Source organism: Phoxinus phoxinus (assembly GCF_949152265.1).
Source record: "Phoxinus phoxinus genome assembly, chromosome: 24".
In the NCBI taxonomy this organism is placed as follows: Eukaryota; Metazoa; Chordata; class Actinopteri; order Cypriniformes; family Leuciscidae; genus Phoxinus; species Phoxinus phoxinus.
The window spans coordinates 26,171,320-26,192,222 of NC_136899.1; the positions used below are offsets into that span (position 1 = coordinate 26,171,320).

At 42.9% G+C, this 20,903-nt stretch overlaps 1 protein-coding gene across 1 annotated transcript in view; it reads right to left on the bottom strand.

Annotated features, from left to right (window-relative positions):
• Positions 1-20,903, bottom strand: part of hecw1a (HECT, C2 and WW domain containing E3 ubiquitin protein ligase 1a) — a gene marked incomplete at its 5' end in the record, with an annotated part of 60,877 nt that overhangs the window by 28,779 nt on the left and 11,195 nt on the right. The window contains 5 exons of the mRNA XM_079602459.1: positions 2,326-3,639; positions 4,962-5,062; positions 5,354-5,496; positions 17,301-17,470; positions 19,179-19,251. Coding sequence (XP_079458585.1) covers positions 2,326-3,639; positions 4,962-5,062; positions 5,354-5,496; positions 17,301-17,470; positions 19,179-19,251 — 1,801 coding nt within the window. The remainder of the gene's footprint in view (positions 1-2,325; positions 3,640-4,961; positions 5,063-5,353; positions 5,497-17,300; positions 17,471-19,178; positions 19,252-20,903) is intronic.

Genomic DNA, 20,903 nt, shown 5'->3' on the forward strand with positions numbered 1-20,903 from the left:
CTCTGTGTTTCCCCTTCTCGTCAAATGTAAAATCAATATAAAGTAAATCAAGTTGAGAACCACTGCCATGAATAATATATAGGTGGAATTCATGACCAAAATTGTCACAAAGCGGCACAATTTACCCGAATTCACCATATATACTCTATGTAATAAACTGAAAACAAACACGAACATGGTAGCCTTTCTGGTGTCTGTCCATTAAATGGTGTCAGTGGAGGTGAGATATTAATTAGGGAGCCATTATCGGTTCTCATATTCATGCGCGTATGAATGAGTTTCAGCAGTAATTGGCTGCCAAACTCATCTCGGCTCAGGCCGTTTCACAGAGCAAGCAGCGCGAGGGGATGTTATTCTGCTATGAAAACTGTTCCAAACACATAAGCATAGAGCTAGATCTATGTTCTGTGTTATATGATCTCATAATGAGCGTTCAGTATGATTCTCCTCATTGTGTTCCCACAATGCACTGCTGACGACTGATCTAGAAACAGTATCAGGTGCACTTTTCAACATCACTTGTATCGTTGATCAAACTGTCAATAAGACATTTTAGCTCAATATTAGACCAACCTTCCAAAAAAGCAATTCTATTTTCACTATCTAGAATTATAGGGCCCTATTGTAACGCTCTGAAACGCAAGTATCAAACGCGAAACGCAAGTAACTCTGTGGGCGGATCCCGGCGCTGTTGCTATTATACCGGCGGGATAAACGACTCTTGCGCCCGACGCAAATCTAACATGTGTTGGTCTGAAGTCGCTTCATTACTCATAGGTGTGGTTTGGGCGTAACGTGAAATAAACCAATCAGAGCGTCCTCTCACATTCCCTTTAAGAGCCGGCGCGCTTGTTCCACGGCGGATTGCTATTATAATGGCGGATCGCTATTATAACGGCGGATCGCTATTATAACGGCGGATCGCTATTATAATGGCGGATTGCTATTATAACGGCGGATTGCTATTATAACGGCGGATCGCTATTATAACGGCGGATTGCTATTATAACGGTGGGTTTGCCGGCGCACGCCAGGAGCGGTTCACAGCCGAGGAGACCGACGTTCTCGTCAGGGCCGTAAAACACAGAGAAGTGACATTGAGGATGATGGAGAAACCCCTCAAATTAGCTTCGGTTAAACAGGCGTATAATAATTTGGGTAAATGTGTTGCTAAATTTAAGCCTATTTTTTTCACATCTTCACGGACACAACAACGATTTCCCTCGTGTGTTAATATTTTTCCTTGTAATTCAAAATGTATGAATTGCAAAAATGAAAACTGCTGCGTCTGTTTAGATTAGAGAAGTGTGTGCGCGTTATTCACACGCTACATAATGGCCAAGCACGCGGCCTTTAAATAGCATATGACTAACGCACGGCGCCGCTGTCTTTAGACTGGGTTTCTCCTGGTCAGTGGCGGAGTTGTTTTCTGAAACTGCAGAATATCACCAGGGAACGTTTGCGCCGGAACACGCTCCTCTTTTCACTGAACACCCTAACCCACTCTAACCCTAACCCACTCTAACCCTAAACCTACCAATCTCCACCCCTGATCCCTAAACCCACCCCTAAACCTACCCATCTCCACCCCCTGATCCCTAAACCCACCCCTAAACCTACCAATCTCCACCCCCTGATCCCTAAACCCGCCCCTAACCCTACCAATCTCCACCCCCTGGTCCCTAAACCCGCCCCTAACCCTACCAATCTCCACCCCCTGATCCCTAAACCCGCCCCTAACCCTACCCATCTCCACCCCCTGATCCCCAAACCCACCCCTAAACCTACCAATCTCCACCCATTAGATCTGGATCCAACTCCGCCCCCTGGATCTCGTGTACTGCAGTGAGGTGCTACTGAAAAAACCTGGCCATTGGCCCCAAGCAAGCCCTAACGAAGCCCTATCAAACTCTGAAAGCAATAGTAGAAACGCGACTGGCACAAATTAGCACGCACATTTTTTTGCCCGACAGTGGAAACACGGCTTTTGATTAAGAAATATCAAGAATTTCTGCACACCCCTGCAGAAAAATCCAGCATAAATCAACACTAATTCCATGATGGTCCAGTCTGGTTTATGATGATTAGAGCTGGTAAAATGCTGGTCTAGCTGGTGGACCAGCTTAGTCAAGCTGCTTTCAAGCATAACTGAGCTGGTCCACCAGTACTCCCACTTCCCATGCCGGGGAGGAGCAAACCAGCAACTAACATCCCATGCTGGACCCAGCATGCAAAACAAACCTTGTGCTGGTGACTTTTCAGCAGGGACATTCAAGAGTTTAGCAAGCCCTTTCATCAAAGCATAGTTTGGACAAGGCTCCTCACCTGATGAGGTAACGCTGGGCCCAGCTCGTGGCGACACCTCCACCGCCCCTTCTCTCTGGGGACTGTCCTCCGAGGACGACTGCCTCCACTGAACCGACCCGTCTCCTGGCTCCCTGATCTCTGGACTCTGCATCGAGTCCGAGACGGATTCAAAAGCACTGTTCTCTTCCTCCTCTTCCTCCTGCGAGGAGAAGACAGTGCTCTCCGACAGGCGTGTGCTGTCGACCGAAGAGAGGCGTGTGTGGCTGCACAGGTGGTTACGACCCTCGTAACCCGAGTTACTGTAACAGGAAGTGCTGTAACAGGAAGTGCTGTAACAGGAAGTGCTGTAGCAGGAGTTGTCACACAGTTCGCACTCACTCACTCGAGGATCCCTTCTGCTCACACACACTTCCCCGTCTTCGCTGTCCGGCCGAAGGGTGCGAGGTGAGGGTCTTTCCCCCTCCAGGAGTTGGTTGAGTTCGGACAAGCGCTCGATGGAGAGGCTACGTGGTAAGGTACGCCTGCAACACGGTCTGGGACACTCAGGCACGATCAATGGAGACTGAGCCTCAGACACCTCATCTTCATCCTCCTCTTTGTCCTCCTGGGGTTTGACAGTGATTTCCTCTGATTCTGGATCAAGAACTTCGTCTTCATCTTGGCTGTCATGGTGGCATTGAGCTGACGGCAAGCTGTGCAGCAAATGATGAATGCGGATGTAGTGAGACCGTGGCGTCTCGGGCTCTTCACAGGCTGAGGCGATGACTGTCTCTAGTTCGGACACTGGAAGCGAACAGGGCCGGCTTTTTCGCTTCAAGGCACCTCGCATCCTTGGGGAACAGGGTTCTTCCTCATTCCCATCTCCTTCCACCCTCATGTCAACATGCTCTGAGCTTCTCTCAATCTCTACATGCTCTCCAATTGGTCCCACTTCATCTCCACATGTGTCTTCAGCATCATGGTTCTCCAGTTCCTCCAGAGGGGTCTCGGCCACAGTTTCCTTGGACTCTGTTTTTCCAGGGTCTTGCTCCTCAGTTTCACCTTGAGTGGCATCACTCAATAGTGTCTCTCCTTGAGCTGTTACAAGCTCATCGGCTGAGCCTTCAGCTTCCGGTTGGGGATCAGCTATTGAAGTAAGCAGCACAGCATCTTGGGTCTCTACTTCGAGAGGACTTTCGGCAGGCGGCTCCTGGATGTCAGGTCCCAAACTCAATGCATCTTCCATAGGCAGATCAGAAGCTCCTGGTTGGTCCTCGTTGGGCTCCAGCTCTGCCTCCTGGTCAGGTACCACATCAAAGACTGGCATTGCATTGAGGGATACTTCTTCATCATCTACTAAGGAGAACAAACAAAACTATCAGTACGGTTAAATAGACCAGCTATGAAATACCACAAGACACCTTTAGCAATCATCAGTACTTGTGTAGAAGTTTCCTGTCTTAAAGGCCCTTTAAACCTGGTATTAAGACGCATTTTGGTTGATCATATCACAAGTAGGCGAGGGACACACATTCCCGTTTAAAAAATGGTGTTTTAATCCGTCTCTTTTGTCCACTTCTGGCCTGATTTCTTCGAGGGGAGGCTCTATGAGCGGGAAAATATGGGCTTTTTCAGATCTTTCGATCCAATGGACGAAATAAGCTCACGCAATTTACATATGATCGCAACTGGAGAAAACAGACAAGCTAAAAATGTTTTAGATAAGGTACAAAGTTGTCCTTTTAAGGTTTCTGTTCCAGTCTCTTTCCCATACAATAAAAGTACCAGTGATTGGTGAGTGAGTGAGTGAGCAGGGTCTCCAAGAAGGACAACAGTACAGCAAAGCACTGTAAAGATGGTCCAAGTCCCAGCACAACTCTCAGGTCTCATTGTCGACTCATAGAGTACTTTCATGATACTTTAGAATGAGGTGAGTAAATTATGACAGGTTTTATTGTTGAGTGAACAAATCCTGTAGGTTACGGTTGCTATACTTTTGGAAATATTAAAGTCCCCCTGTAGTCAAAAATGTTATCCCTTAAAACTCATCTTTGATCACCAAAATTACATATTTAAATGATTTTTCCTTGAAAAAATATTCTTCATGCCTTAAAATAGCTTGGATGTATCTCAACACCCTTGCCTCATTTAGTATGCGCAGTTCTATGAATATGCAAATGAGCCCCGCCTCCACTCACTCACTCACTCAGAGATCCACTGGTTGACGATCACACGTTGATCTGATTGGTCAAGGTAGTGTGTGACGTCAGAAACACCAGCGATTTCAAACCGTGTGTTTGAGACTGTCTTTGGTTCACTGCAGTTTTAAGCAGAAAATACTCAACAATGCTGTCGACTTATGAACTTACACATGGTTTGTGTTAAAGCAGATTAATAACACCACATAGACACATAAACTACATTAAAAGCTTGATTTTCACCACAGGGGGACTTTAAGCATTGTAGATGGCCGCTGTATTCCTGCTAGCCTTTAGTTCAAACAGTAGAGCATGTCACTAGCAACCCTAAGGTCATGTTTGGATAAAAGTGCCTGCCTTCTGAACAAATAATCACATATCATTAACAAATACACAAACAAATGATCTCAGGATTTGTACTGTTAGTTTTGCTTATGTTGTGAGAAAAGCAGATACAGTAGTAAACATCCTACAGACCTGGATGAGTTGATGAGGTTATCTCAAAACGAAACTGCAACTGGCCGCTGACGTGATCTGTTGGAAGCCGTCGGCCTAAAGCGTAACTCACCACACGGTCCCTGTTCACACACAGACGAGAAAGACACGGATGCTTGACATTTTAAAATCCCGTGGGAAATTAACCATAAAATAAATCTTTATTTATTACCTATCTGTGCATTGTCTTTTAAATTAAAGTACCTACTTGTAAACATAAACATATTTTTCAGGTCTATGAAAACTGGAGGAAAAACATGCACAAATGGACCAGTAGTTTGAGGAACAAGTCAATAGTTAGTGTAATCGCAGTCCTCAGCAGGCTCACACTCAGATCATTAATGTCTGTTAAATGATTATTAGTGGAGACCTACCCGATGGCATTCTTCTCCAGCAGCCTCTGCACAGGCACCACCAGCTTCCCCAGAAAGCGCTTGATGATGGGTCTGCTCTTGGCAAATTTATCTTTTACCTCGATCTCCAAAACGTCCGTCGGCAGGGACACAAAGTTAAATCTCTGTGAATACAAAATCAAATAAGACTGCTCAGTTCTAAATCAAAAGACGCTGATATTCTGTCTAGTTCCTTCTCTTTGTTCTGCATGATTTACATTATATTTCATTAAGTTTGAAACCTCGAGGAAATCTGATGGTTCTGAACACACAGACTGGAAATATGTTACAAATATGTTGCTGCATTCCTGACCTTCTCAAATGGGTAATCATTTATTAGATTTATAACAATTATGTAATAAAATATTTTTTGTTTTTTTAATTTTAATACTTTATTTGAAAATTCTTATTTTTTAAAAATAAAATTCATAGTAAAAAAAGTGATTAAATGAAAAAAAATACATAAATATATATAAATAAATAAATATAAATACATAAATAAAAATAATTTTAAAATATATATATATATATATATATATAATAAAAAAGAGTTAAAAAAAGAATGAATCAATGAATAAATTAATGAATGAACGAACGAATGAATGAACGAATGAATCAACGAATGAATGAACGAACGAACTAACTAACAAAAGAATGAACGCACGAATGAATGAATGAACGAATTAATGAATGAACGCATGAATGAATGAACGCATGAATGAATGAATGAACGTATGAATGAATGAACGAATGAATGAATGAACGAACAAACTAACTAACAAATGAATGAATGAATTAATGAATGAATGAATGAATGAATGAATGAACGAATGAATGTCCCCCTTGATATTCTCATCAGAATATAGGTGTGTATGCGCTACTAAATGTTCTCTGCACTCGGGATGCTGCGTGCTGGCCGGAGTCCATGGGAAACTGCAGTGCTGACGGTGTGTGTGGAAGCGCAGCACTGGAGTGTATTGTTCCCTGTGGCAGGAAATGCACGACTCGTGTTCAAGGAGGCACAGGACGTTTCAGGACGGCGCCACACAAGCCCAAGCTCAGCAGCTTCTGCAGTCACAATGCCATTAAACCCCTGCCCATCATATCTGGACCCACTGAGCCCTCCACAGGACTGGACACACGAGGCTCAGAGACACATGATTCCAGTTAACGTCTGCAACCGCGCGGGTGCGTCGGACGATCACGGACACAGGCAGAGAAGAGCCGCTGGTCTGTCCGGATCCGTGTTGTGTGGATGTGCTTATTTTACAGCTTCATGAATGCGTACAGTCTACAGAAACACATTTACTAATGCAGTCGAGTCAACAAACAGATTTAATGAAAAAACACCAATAATAATCGCATGGAGTCACTATGTTTTTAGACATAGTAATATAAGATAACCAGGTTTTTAACAGTCAAACTTGAACTTAATCAAATGCAAATAACACGTTTTTTTCTATTCACCAAAGCTGCATTTATTTGATCAAAAATACAGTAAAATCAGCAATATTGTGTGATATTATCCTGAATATTTTTCTGTAATACACTTTTTTCAGGATGTTTTGATAAAAAGAATTTTCAAAGCGTTTATTTGACAATTGCAGTGTTTAGTGTAAATGATTTATAGGTGCACATCATCATTATTCTGTTAATAATCTTGAATGAGAATAAGTTCCTCTTGCAGCATCTCTTCTCTTCTCTGATGATGTGGGCGGAGCTATAACCTGTCACTCACATGAGATCAGCCAATAGCAAACCACAACCATCCAATCAGTGCCTCACAGACACAATCAAGCCCCGCCCACATGTGTTCTGGTTCCAGAAGCGCTTCACTCGATATACGACACAATAGAGGAGAAAAGATGAGAACTTCTCTTACATTAAGTCTTTAAAGCATCCTTGCAAAAAAATTTACTAACCACAAACTTTTAAATGTGTGTGTGTGTGCTATTTTTTACATGACCATGCTATATAAATATTATAAGGATAATCATATTGTAATTATTCAGTGTAATGGTATCAAAATAACATGGTATTACCAACACTGTGATTTTTTTGTTTTTTGTAATTGTTGGCTAATATGGATAATATTTCTGGTACTGTGTAAACTGTGATGTGAGATGTGGCAGCGCCGGCCAGGTTTCTGAGTCGGACTGCAGGATCCGAGACTGTAGCGCAGGAGTAAAACACCCGACGAAGCAGAAGCCGTAAAACACTTCCAGACTGTCCATTAATAAATCAGAGAGAGCAAGAGCTTGTTCTGCGGTCAAGCATAACGCAGCTGAAGGAATAAAGATCAACTCTCACACTCAATATGCGATATAAATAGTAATGTAAACAGACAGAGTGTAAGTGTGTGTGTGATTATTAGTGAGTGTGTCTGTAGGGTTCAAAGCTGTCGTGATGCAGAAACACACTGTCCGCAGGAATATGAAGAGCCATTAGTGGCGAGGACAGAGAATGGCTTCGGATTTATAGAACAAAACACCCAAAATAAACCCAAAACCCATTAGGCCTGTCCCGCGACCAGCACAGGACTTCACATCCACTCTCATTTTCTATTTTCTATAAAGATATAAGCTGGTACATGTTATTATTATTGACCAAATAATAAGATCTGGGCAAACATATTGATTCATACTAACATATTTCTACTCATCATATGCCAAAATGATTGCAGTGCAAACCTATTAATCACATCTGGGGGACATACTGCATATTCATGATGTTTGCAATGATGTTGTGGGCAATATGAAGTTATGCAACATCATGAATATTTCCAGATTGGTCGGCCGGTTGCAGTAAGACGGTCTTAACGTTTTAAATTGAAATCTTGAACAGCAAGAAGGCAATGCATTTTTATTTTAATTAATCGTTTTTTAAATGTATTTTTATGTCCAATGAGGCATTTTACAATGTTTCCAAAAGGTAAATATTGTAGTTGTTAAATTGGTACATAAATAACTATGAACAAAACTGTCGTGAAGGAGTAGAGGCAGTCGGATCCATTTGCAGAGCTTTTATTCAACAGGTAACGAAACAAGGAAACACGAGGAAACATGCAGCGTGGCAAAACAAGACTTCACAAAGTGTAATAGTGAGAGTGAGGTATAAATGTGTGTGGAGCTGTGAGTGGAACTAGATGCAGGTGTGAGGGTGATCAGTGGCAACAGATGTGAGAAATTAGTCCAGAGTGTGTGCGTGAACAGTCCAAGGGAAATGAAGTGCAGGGGTGAAGCGCCCTCTCGAGGGCAATCCAGCCAAACATGGTCACATAACCCCCCCTTTAAGGAGCGGCTACCAGACGCTCCAAATAAAATTCAGGCGGGGGGCAGAGTGAAGACTATCCTGGGGGAGGGACGGACGGCCAGGCCCGTGCAGGGGAACGGGACCAGGACACAGGCAAGGCGGGCCTGGGCCATGGAGCGTGGGTGACCAGGGCGGAGCAGGACGTGACGGCGGCCAGAGCGGAGCAGGACGTGACGAGGTCCATGTAGGCGCCGGCTCCATGGCCCTCACAGAGTACCTCCTGCCTCATGACTGGACTCATTTGACTCATTTGACTCACTTGATTCTTTCGAGTCGGCTGGCACGCGCTCAAACTCCGGTTTGGCTGGCGAAACCTCCGCTGTCTCCGGATTAGCAAACTCAACAGGACCAGTGCGGAATCCGGGCTCGAGGGGTCCAACACGATGAATGGGTTTGGCAGAAACGGTCCACTTGAAAGCCCCTCTGACGGTTATCAAGGGAGGATCAAACAGTTTAGCGAGCTGAGGCTTTAGTGGCGTGCGGAATGAGTGAGAGAAATCCGCCGCATACGAACCTCCCCGGCGCAGGGACAAGGGCAGTTCCTCGGGATCCTCCTCTTCTGCGGGGAATTCAAAAGCCTCTCTGAATAGCGCGATAAATACGGCATAAGGAGGGAACGACATACGACCTGGTCCCCAGAGCGCGCCTGCCCACTCCAGAGCCTTTCCAGTGAGCAGTGAGCAGATGAGGGAAACCCAATCGTCATCCGAGGTGTAAACCTGGGGCTGATAATTCAAATACACGCTGCACTGCTGGAGAAATCCCTCCATAAATCCCTCTAGTAAAGACGCAGGTGTAGTAAAGACACAGGTGTAGTAAAGACACAGGTGTAGTAAAGACACAGGTGTAGTAAAGACACAGGTGTGTGAAAGACACAGGTGTGTGAAAGACACAGGAGTAGTAAAGACACAGGCGTAGTAAAGACACAGGTGTAGTAAAGACACAGGTGTAGTAAAGACACAGGTGTAGTAAAGACACAGGTGTAGTAAAGACACAGGTGTAGTAAAGACAGGTGTAGTAAAGACACAGGTGTGTGAAAGACACAGGCGTAGTAAAGACACAGGTGTAGTAAAGACACAGGTGTAGTAAAGACACAGGCGTAGTAAAGACACAGGTGTAGTAAAGACACAGGTGTAGTAAAGACACAGGTGTAGTAAAGACACAGGTGTGTGAAAGACACAGGTGTAGTAAAGACACAGGTGTAGTAAAGACACAGGTGTGTGAAAGACACAGGTGTAGTAAAGACACAGGTGTAGTAAAGACACAGGTGTAGTAAAGACACAGGTGTGTGAAAGACACAGGTGTAGTAAAGACACAGGTGTAGTAAAGACACAGGTGTAGTAAAGACACAGGTGTAGTAAAGACACAGGTGTGTGAAAGACACAGGCGTAGTAAAGACACAGGTGTAGTAAAGACACAGGTGTAGTAAAGACACAGGCGTAGTAAAGACACAGGTGTGTGAAAGACACAGGTGTAGTAAAGACACAGGCGTAGTAAAGACACAGGTGTAGTAAAGACACAGGTGTAGTAAAGACACAGGTGTGTGAAAGACACAGGTGTAGTAAAGACACAGGTGTACTAAAGACACAGGTGTAATAAAGACACAGGCGTAGTAAAGACACAGGCGTAGTAAAGACACAGGCGTAGTAAAGACACAGGTGTAGTAAAGACGCAGGTGTAGTAAAGACACAGGTGTAGTAAAGACACAGGTGTAGTAAAGACACAGGTGTAGTAAAGACACAGGTGTGTGAAAGACACAGGCGTAGTAAAGACACAGGCGTAGTAAAGACACAGGCGTAGTAAAGACACAGGTGTAGTAAAGACACAGGCGTAGTAAAGACACAGGCGTAGTAAAGACACAGGCGTAGTAAAGACACAGGTGTAGTAAAGACACAGGTGTAGTAAAGACACAGGTGTAGTAAAGACAAAGGTGTAGTAAAGACACAGGTGTAGTAAAGACACAGGTGTAGTAAAGACGCAGGTGTAGTAAAGACGCAGGTGTAGTAAAGACACAGGTGTAATAAAGACACAGGCGTAGTAAAGACACAGGCGTAGTAAAGACACAGGTGTAATAAAGACGCAGGTGTAGTAAAGACACAGGTGTAATAAAGACACAGGCGTAGTAAAGACACAGGCGTAGTAAAGACACAGGTGTAGTAAAGACGCAGGTGTAGTAAAGACGCAGGTGTAGTAAAGACACAGGTCTAGTAAAGACGCAGGTGTAGTAAAGACGCAGGTGTAGTAAAGACACAGGTGTAATAAAGACGCAGGTGTAGTAAAGACACGGGCGTAGTAAAGACACAGGCGTAGTAAAGACACAGGTGTAGTAAAGACACAGGTGTAGTAAAGACGCAGGTGTAGTAAAGACACAGATGTAGTAAAGACACAGGTGTAGTAAAGACAAAGGTGTAGTAAAGACAAAGGTGTAGTAAAGACACAGGTGTAGTAAAGACGCAGGTGTAGTAAAGACAGGTGTAGTAAAGACGCAGGTGTAGTAAAGACGCAGGTGTAGTAAAGACACAGGTGTAGTAAAGACACAGGTGTAGTAAAGACACAGGTGTACTAAAGACACAGGTGTATGAAAGACGCAGGTGTAGTAAAGACGCAGGTGTAGTAAAGACACAGGTGTAGTAAAGACACAGGTGTAGTAAAGACGCAGGTGTAGTAAAGACGCAGGTGTAGTAAAGACACAGGTGTGTGAAAGACACAGGTGTAGTAAAGACACAGGTGTGTGAAAGACACAGGTGTAGTAAAGACACAGGTGTGTGAAAGACACAGGTGTAGTAAAGACACAGGTGTAGTAAAGACGCAGGTGTAGTAAAGACACAGGTGTAGTAAAGACACAGGTGTAGTAAAGACAAAGGTGTAGTAAAGACGCAGGTGTAGTAAAGACGCAGGTGTAGTAAAGACACAGGTGTAGTAAAGACAAAGGTGTAGTAAAGACGCAGGTGTAGTAAAGACGCAGGTGTAGTAAAGACGCAGGTGTAGTAAAGACACAGGTGTAGTAAAGACACAGGTGTAGTAAAGACGCAGGTGTAGTAAAGACTCAGGTGTGTGAAAGACACAGGTGTAGTAAAGACACAGGTGTAGTAAAGACGCAGGTGTAGTAAACACGCAGGTGTAGTAAAGACACAGGTGTGTGTGAAAGACACAGGTGTGTGTGAAAGACACAGGTGTAGTAAAGACACAGGTGTGTGTGAAAGACACAGGTGTAGTAAAGACACAGGTGTGTGTGAAAGACACAGGTGTGTGTGAAAGACACAGGTGTAGTAAAGACACAGGTGTGTGTGAAAGACACAGGTGTGTGAACGACGCAGGTGTAGTAAAGACAGGTGTAGTAAAGACACAGGTGTAGTAAAGACACAGGTGTGTGAAAGACACAGGTGTAGTAAAGACACAGGTGTACTAAAGACACAGGTGTAGTAAAGACACAGACGTAGTAAAGACACAGGCGTAGTAAAGACACAGGCGTAGTAAAGACACAGGCGTAGTAAAGACACAGGCGTAGTAAAGACACAGGTGTAGTAAAGACACAGGTGTGTGAAAGACACAGGCGTAGTAAAGACACAGGCGTAGTAAAGACACAGGCGTAGTAAAGACACAGGCGTAGTAAAGACACAGGTGTAGTAAAGACACAGGCGTAGTAAAGACACAGGCGTAGTAAAGACACAGGTGTAGTAAAGACAAAGGTGTAGTAAAGACACAGGTGTAGTAAAGACACAGGTGTAGTAAAGAAGCAGGTGTAGTAAAGACGCAGGTGTAGTAAAGACACAGGTGTAGTAAAGACACAGGTGTAGTAAAGACGCAGGTGTAGTAAAGACTCAGGTGTGTGAAAGACACAGGTGTAGTAAAGACACAGGTGTAGTAAAGACACAGGTGTGTGAAAGACACAGGTGTAGTAAAGACACAGGTGTAGTAAAGACGCAGGTGTAGTAAAGACGCAGGTGTAGTAAAGACACAGGTGTAGTAAAGACACAGGTGTGTGTGAAAGACACAGGTGTAGTAAAGACACAGGTGTGTGTGAAAGACACAGGTGTAGTAAAGACACAGGTGTGTGTGAAAGACACAGGTGTGTGTGAAAGACACAGGTGTAGTAAAGACACAGGTGTGTGTGAAAGACACAGGTGTGTGAACGACGCAGGTGTAGTAAAGACAGGTGTAGTAAAGACACAGGTGTAGTAAAGACACAGGTGTAGTAAAGACACAGGTGTGTGAAAGACACAGGTGTAGTAAAGACACAGGTGTACTAAAGACACAGGTGTAGTAAAGACACAGACGTAGTAAAGACACAGGCGTAGTAAAGACACAGGCGTAGTAAAGACACAGGCGTAGTAAAGACACAGGCGTAGTAAAGACACAGGTGTAGTAAAGACACAGGTGTAGTAAAGACACAGGTGTGTGAAAGACACAGGCGTAGTAAAGACACAGGCGTAGTAAAGACACAGGCGTAGTAAAGACACAGGTGTAGTAAAGACACAGGCGTAGTAAAGACACAGGCGTAGTAAAGACACAGGTGTAGTAAAGACACAGGCGTAGTAAAGACACAGGCGTAGTAAAGACACAGGTGTAGTAAAGACAAAGGTGTAGTAAAGACACAGGTGTAGTAAAGACACAGGTGTAGTAAAGACGCAGGTGTAGTAAAGACGCAGGTGTAGTAAAGACACAGGTGTAGTAAAGACGCAGGTGTAGTAAAGACGCAGGTGTAAAGACACAGGTGTAGTAAAGACACAGGTGTAGTAAAGACGCAGGTGTAGTAAAGACACAGGTGTGTGAAAGACACAGGTGTAGTAAAGACACAGGTGTGTGAAAGACACAGGTGTAGTAAAGACATAGGTGTGTGAAAGACACAGGTGTAGTAAAGACACAGTTGTAGTAAAGACACAGGTGTAGTAAAGACACAGGTGTAGTAAAGACACAGGTGTAGTAAAGACACAGGTGTAGTAAAGACACAGGTGTAGTAAAGACGCAGGTGTAGTAAAGACACAGGTGTAGTAAAGACGCAGGTGTAGTAAAGACACAGGTGTAGTAAAGACGCAGGTGTAGTAAAGACACAGGTGTAGTAAAGACGCAGGTGTAGTAAAGACGCAGGTGTAGTAAAGACACAGGTGTAGTAAAGACACAGGCGTAGTAAAGACACAGGTGTAGTAAAGACACAGGCGTAGTAAAGACAGGTGTAGTAAAGACACAGGTGTAGTAAAGACACAGGTGTGTGTGAAAGACACAGGTGTAGTAAAGACACAGGTGTAGTAAAGACACAGGTGTAGTAAAGACACAGGTGTAGTAAAGACACAGGTGTAGTAAAGACAGGTGTAGTAAAGACACAGGTGTAGTAAAGACACAGGTGTAGTAAAGACAGGTGTAGTAAAGACACAGGTGTAGTAAAGACACAGGTGTAGTAAAGACACAGGTGTAGTAAAGACACAGGTGTAGTAAAGACAGGTGTAGTAAAGACACAGGTCTGTTTCTTACTTTCTCATGTATCTGTTGGCACGGTTCTCTCTTGGAGAAGCAAAAGAACAGTCTTAATGATGCTGTCAAAGTGTGTAGTAAGATTGCTGGAATTGCCTTAAATGACCGTAGCGAGGTGTACAGGGTCAGGTGTGTGAGGAAGGCTAAGGCTATTATTGCTGACCCTTCTCATCCGTTGTGCCAAGAGTTCTTACTGCTTCCTTCCGTCGTTATAAAGTTCCACGGGGTAACACCAACAGGTTCAAAAATTCCATGATCCCCAGAGCGATTAGTCTTTTAAATGAATGAGAGAATGAGTATATTTAATGTATTGTTTTACAATGTGTTCTTTGTTTTGTGTCGATGGTATGTTGTATGTGACTGCTGGCTGTAAACTAAATTGCCCCATGGGGGATAATAAAGCGTAATAAAGTTAACTAACTAACTAACTAACTAACTAACTAACTAACTAACTAACTAACTAACTAACTAACTAACTAACTAACTAACTAACAGGCATGTGTAAAGGCTAAGGGAGAATGTTTAGTACATCAAGAGTGTGATGAAACATTAAGGCAATGGAGTAAAACTGAGGGATGCTCTTCAGTCGTGGCAAATGGCCAGGGTTTGAAATCCTAGAGCAAAAAGACTGAGCTTGTAAACACTGGAGGACAGCAGAAAATAGATTTACAGGCTCTTTAAATGGAAGAGGAAATACAATTTATGACTTTTCCGTCCGTGGGATCCGTGCATCACATGTTTGTGATTGTGTCTCGGTTTTGCACATTTTTGCATTCTGAATTTTCTTATTTATTTTACAGGTCAGTGTAGTTATTTCAACCATTCTCAAAGAGAGGGCAAACTGAAGTAATACAAAAAAAATGCACTCATTGGAATGAATGCATCAGTACCAGTGTTGGGTGTAATGCTTTACCAAGTAATTAATTGCTGTCATTTAATTAAAGCAAGGGATTACTCCCATTTTTTTGTACTCTAATTACTTCTGATGTAATTAAATTAAATATTGTATAGACCAACAATTCTATATTTAACATAAAAATTTTATTTTAAAATGTATGTTTTAATGTCACCTTCTCCCTTGAAATACTTTGGTCAGTTCGAGAATAATTTATGCAATTTTATTTTATTTATTTGATACAATTAAAAGAGCAGTTTCATGTCTACCATTGTATTGTTCAAGCTTGATATGGTGATATTTAGAATATTAATGGTGATATTTATGGTGATATTTATGGTGATGATGATGGTTGATATTTAGAAGGTAAATGGTAATAAGTAATGCAATACTAGAGTAATTAGTCTAATTGCACTGTTGAAGATGTAATGAGTAGCTTGTAGCAAAACCTAAAAATAAAAAGAATCGAATAAAATGCTTCAAAAAGTAAAAAATGCTTGTGTGCGTGTGTGTGTGTGTGTTGTGTTGTTTGACTGCCATGATCAAATCCTTAAAAGCTTTGTGAAATATATTGTAAATATCTGTCATCAGATATTAATAGCAAAACAAAAAAGTGTTGGCGGTGAAGCACGTCTGTTCTGTGTGTGTGTGGCAGAGAAGCTGGGATATAAAATAACCAGTCTGAGTTTGAATGAGGCTTTAAGAGCAGGAGTTATCAGAGAGTGTGTTCAGAGCGGCTGGTAAAGTGCCATCAGAGATTCAGAAGAGATTCTGCGTTCATGCTGCGCGAGATCAGACACACACTCATCGTGAAACGCACTTCTTCTTCTTCTTCTTCTTCTTCTTCAGAAAGACACACACACTCACCGCAAAACGCTCTTCTTCTTCTTCAGAAAGACACACACACTCACCGCAAAACGCTCTTCTTCTTCTTCAGAAAGACACACACACTCATCGTGAAACGCTCTTCTTCTTCTTCAGAAAGACACACACACTCATCGTGAAACGCTCTTCTTCTTCTACTTCTTCTTCTTCAGAAAGACACACACACTCATCGTGAAACGCTCTTCTTCTTCTTCTTCAGAAAGACACACACACTCATCGTGAAACGCTCTTCTTCTTCTTCTTCTTCTTTTTCTTCAGAAAGACACACACACTCATCGTGAAACGCTCTTCTTCTTCTTCTTCTTCTTCTTCTTCAGAAAGACACACACACTCATCGTGAAACGCTCTTCTTCTTCTTCTTCAGAAAGACACACACACTCATCGTGAAACGCTCTTCTTCTTCTTCTTCTTCTTTTTCTTCAGAAAGACACACACACTCATCGTGAAACGCTCTTCTTCTTCTTCTTCTTCTTCTTCTTCAGAAAGACACACACACTCATCGTGAAACGCTCTTCTTCTTCTTCTTCAGGCCGTACCATGGGTGCAGCAGGCGTAATGATATGACGAAGCACCTGAAAATAGTCCCCAGCTCGGTAACTTCCAACATGACCGGGACTAAGTTTGTGTAGTTTTTAGGCGGCAAATTAGGTTTCCAAATAAATACGGTTCGGGATCAGCACCAAAGTAAATGTCATCTAAATCGTCTCTCACAAACGTCTCCATGCTACAAGGCACGCTCCTGTGCAAGCAGGTCGTCACGTTGGTTTGTTGGCGGCAAGTGCTTCGTCATATCATTACGCTGCTGCACCCATGCTACGGCCGCACAGTTCCTTGATTCTTACGCCGGAATGAGAGTAGTTCCTAGAGCCATATAGGCTTGGAAAATAGCAACTTTTCATTTTCCGTCGATCTTAGTACACGGTTTAACTACAGAAGAGTCAAGTTTTAAATAGGAAAAATATTGAAACTCGTTGGTCATTTTGAAAGAAATGCTACTGGACTCATCAGAATCAATGATCTATGCTAAGCTATGCTAAAAGTGGTACCGTCAGACCCAGAGTTCGGCTGAATGGATTCGAAAACGGTAAAACTGTGTAACTCTGGGGGAGTTGTAAAATGAGCCTATTTCCAAAAAAAGTGGAGTATCCCTTTAACCTTATTTGAAAGAACATCGAAGATGTGGGACACAGAGAATCTTCTCAGACCATGGGGTGTCTCAATTTAAAAGGTTTATGATTTGGGATGTTCTGGGTTCATTCTGACGCCGGTAAACCCAAGGGGCTTTGTGTACCTTGCCACTGCTATGCTGTAATAAACTTCACTTTTGAGATCTTGGACTTCCACTGAAGGAGCTGCAGAGACACTGACCTCTCTCTTCCACACGGGCTGGACGGTGTTGCAGACGATGCCGGATCGCTTCTCCTGCCCGTGATGAGGGAGAGCTGGGAAGATGCTGTGCTTTCCCGGCTGGATGGAGATCTTCAGATACGGGTCGGGATTAAAGAACATCCCTTTCTTCAGACCGACTGCCTGAATGCCTGAAAAAAGCAGAGCAAAGGAAGGGTTTATGGCGGAACAACAACTAATCGTTTATATATATACATTACTCAACGTGTGTAACCAGTAATCGCCATTAACCAACGGGTTAAACGACCAATATGTTTGAGACAGTTTTATTTATATCTGACTGTATATTGCCTCAAGTTTTGCATACCCTGGTGTCCGTGCAATATTAAAACATCCTTCATAGAGAAACAAGGAGAGCAAGAGTCTGAGCCGGAGGATGAAGAGGAAAGCAGGATCCCACAGGATCTCATTATCTCCTTCAGCATCCAGACAGGCTCTCGCTGGGAAGCGGTGTATTGATGTCATGATCTGCTGAATATGGGCTTAATGTGTTTTTAACACTATAGACAAGACGAGTGTGTGATGCGTTTAGAGCGACGGATCTCCTACTCAGATTCACTGGGAAGAGTTCTCCGGTCAAATATTGCTTGTGCTTATAGTGTCTTTTATTATTGTAACCCATATATGTGACCCTGGAACACAACACCAGTCACATGGGTCAATTTTTCATCAAACAGCATATAAAAGCTGAATAAATAATCTCTCCATTGATGTGTGGTTTGTTAGGATAGGACAATATTTGGTCGAGACACAACTATTGAAAAAATGTAAAAAAAAATCTTAACATTGAGAAAATCTTCTTTAAAGTTGTGCATTTATGTTCACGATTGTGCTGCATTCACTCACAAAAATACATGTTTTATATATTTACGGTAGGACATTTACTAAATATCTTCATGGAACATGATCTTAATATCCTCATGATTTTTGGCATAAAAGAAAAATCTATAATTTTGACCCGTACGCTGTATAGTTGCTATTGCCACAGATATACGGCTCCAGATATGCCGTGCGGCTCCAGACTGGGTTTGGGATCCAGGGTCACATATTTGATTTCTTCTCAAACAGTCGTAGAACAACATGACTTTCCTTCAGGTTTTTGCAGGTCAACTTTCCACAAGAATCACTTTTTCCTGTTGTCCGGCTCCCAACGGAGTTTTTCTCCTCAGAGGAGATATTAATGTGCATATATTTATCCTCAGACATCCTTCAGCTCATGAAGTTATGAATAAAATATACATCCTGAATCCTGAATAGTGCAGAGAATAGTTTGGCCATCGCAACTTCCATCGTAATGGAGAAGAGAGAGAACGAGACGGATGAGGAATATCAGGCAATCGGACAATATTCATCCTTTTATAAGGAATAAATTAAATTATGTCTGGGTTATGACATTAGATTCATACAATTTAATTCAGAAGATAAAGAGAATACGGTAACACTTCACAATAAGGTTCATTATTTAATGTATTAACTAACATGAACTAACAATACATATGTTACATTATTTACTAATCTTTGTTAATGTTAGTTAATAAAAATACAGCTGTTCATTGTGTGTTCATGTTAGTTCACGGTGCATTAACTAATGTTAACAAATACAAACTTTGATTTTGATAATGTATTAGTAATGTTAAAAATAACATTAACTAAGATTAATAAATGATGTAGTATTATTCATTCTTTCATGTTAAGTAAACAAACTAATACATTGTACACACTAAAAGCTGAGATTTTGTTGCCACATTAGACACTAGAGGATTAATTCTCATCGATTGAACTTTAACAATTGTTTGTACGTGAATAAACACACAGATATGAGAGATATGAGTGGCGTACCTGACAGAGAGAAGCTGATGAGCCTCCGGCTGCCAGTCTGAGGGAGATCTGCACTGAGGACCGGCTTCAGAGCCTATCAGAGACAAGAGGAGAGGAGACGGCCAATCAGAGCGCAGCACAAGCACGAGGCGGCCAATCAGAGCGCAGCACAAGCACGAGGCGGTCAATCAGAGCGCAGCACAAGAACGAGACGGACAGGAAGTGACTCTAAACAGGTCACGCCCCCTTTCTTGCTATCTTCCCTCTTGTGTGGCTTCATCGCTGGCCTGATATACTGAGCTTGAAGGCCATTACAGTGTCCGGCAGGAATCAATAGCATGCTTTCATTAGGACAGCATCGATTCAGCATCCAGGAAGAGGAGAAGGAGAAGCAGAGGCTCATGGGACGCCACTTCTCAGAAGAGGGAAAAGTCTAGATGTATGGCGGATATGGGGAACACTGGCTCTGGGGCAGTTGCTCATTATTTAAAGAGACATGCACCGAAACGGGTCGCTGTGAACAGAGCTGTTTTTGAGGAGGTAAAAGCGTGTTGTTTTACACAACCATTGAGCAATTTTAACCAAAGTATATTACAAACTTTACATGAAGACACTAAAGAATCACACCAACTTGTGGAAATAGGCATCCGATGACCCCTTTAAGAGACAGTGTCTTCTCATAGGATAAGAAAGGGCCAGACACAACACGTTGGGCCGTATCTTGCACCCAGCGCAATTGACTTTGTACACCGACGCATGTATCATTCCTATTCTGCACCCGCGCACAGCGGACTCTTCCCTCCACAGACGCACGTCGGTAAATTAGGGAATGAACTTGCGCTCGCGGGGGCGGTTCAGCGAAAAGAGGAGCGTGTTCCGGCGCAAACGTTCCCTGGTGATATTCTGCAGTTTCAGAAAACAACTCCGCCGCTGACCAGGAGAAACCCAGTCTAAAGACAGCGGCGCCGCGCGTTAGTCATATGCTATTTTAAGGGCGCGTGTTTGGCCATTATGTAGCGTGTGAATAACACACACACTTTGATTCTCTAATCTAAACAGACGCAGCAGTTTTCATTTTTTAAATCATACATTATTACAAGAAAAAATATTAACACACAAAGGAAAATATTGTGTCCGTGAAGATATGAAAAAAGGCATAAATCTAGATTACACATTTACCCAAATTATTATACGCCTGTTTAACCGAAGCTAATTTGTGTGGTTTCTCCATCATCCCCAATGTCACTTCTCTGTGTTTTACGGCCCTGACGAGAACGTCGGTCTCCTCGGCTGTGAACCGCTCCTGGCGTGCGCCGGCAAACCCGCCGTTATAATAGCAATCCGCCGTTATAACAGCGATCCGCCGTTATAATAGCGATCCGCCGTTATAATAGCGATCCGCCGTTATAATAGCGATCCGCCGTTATAATAGCGATCCGCCGTTATAATAGCGATCCGCCGTTATAATAGCGATCCGCCGTTATAATAGCGATCCGCCGTTATAATAGCAATCCGCCGTTATAATAGCAATCCGCCGTTATAATAGCAATCCACCGTTATAATAGCAATCCGCCGTTATAATAGCAATCCGCCGTTATAATAGCAATCCGCCGTTATAATAGCAATCCGCCGTTATAATAGCAATCCGCCGTTATAATAGCAATCCACCGTTATAATAGCAATCCGCCGTTATAATAGCGATCCGCCGTTATAATAGCGATCCGCCGTTATAATAGCAATCCACCG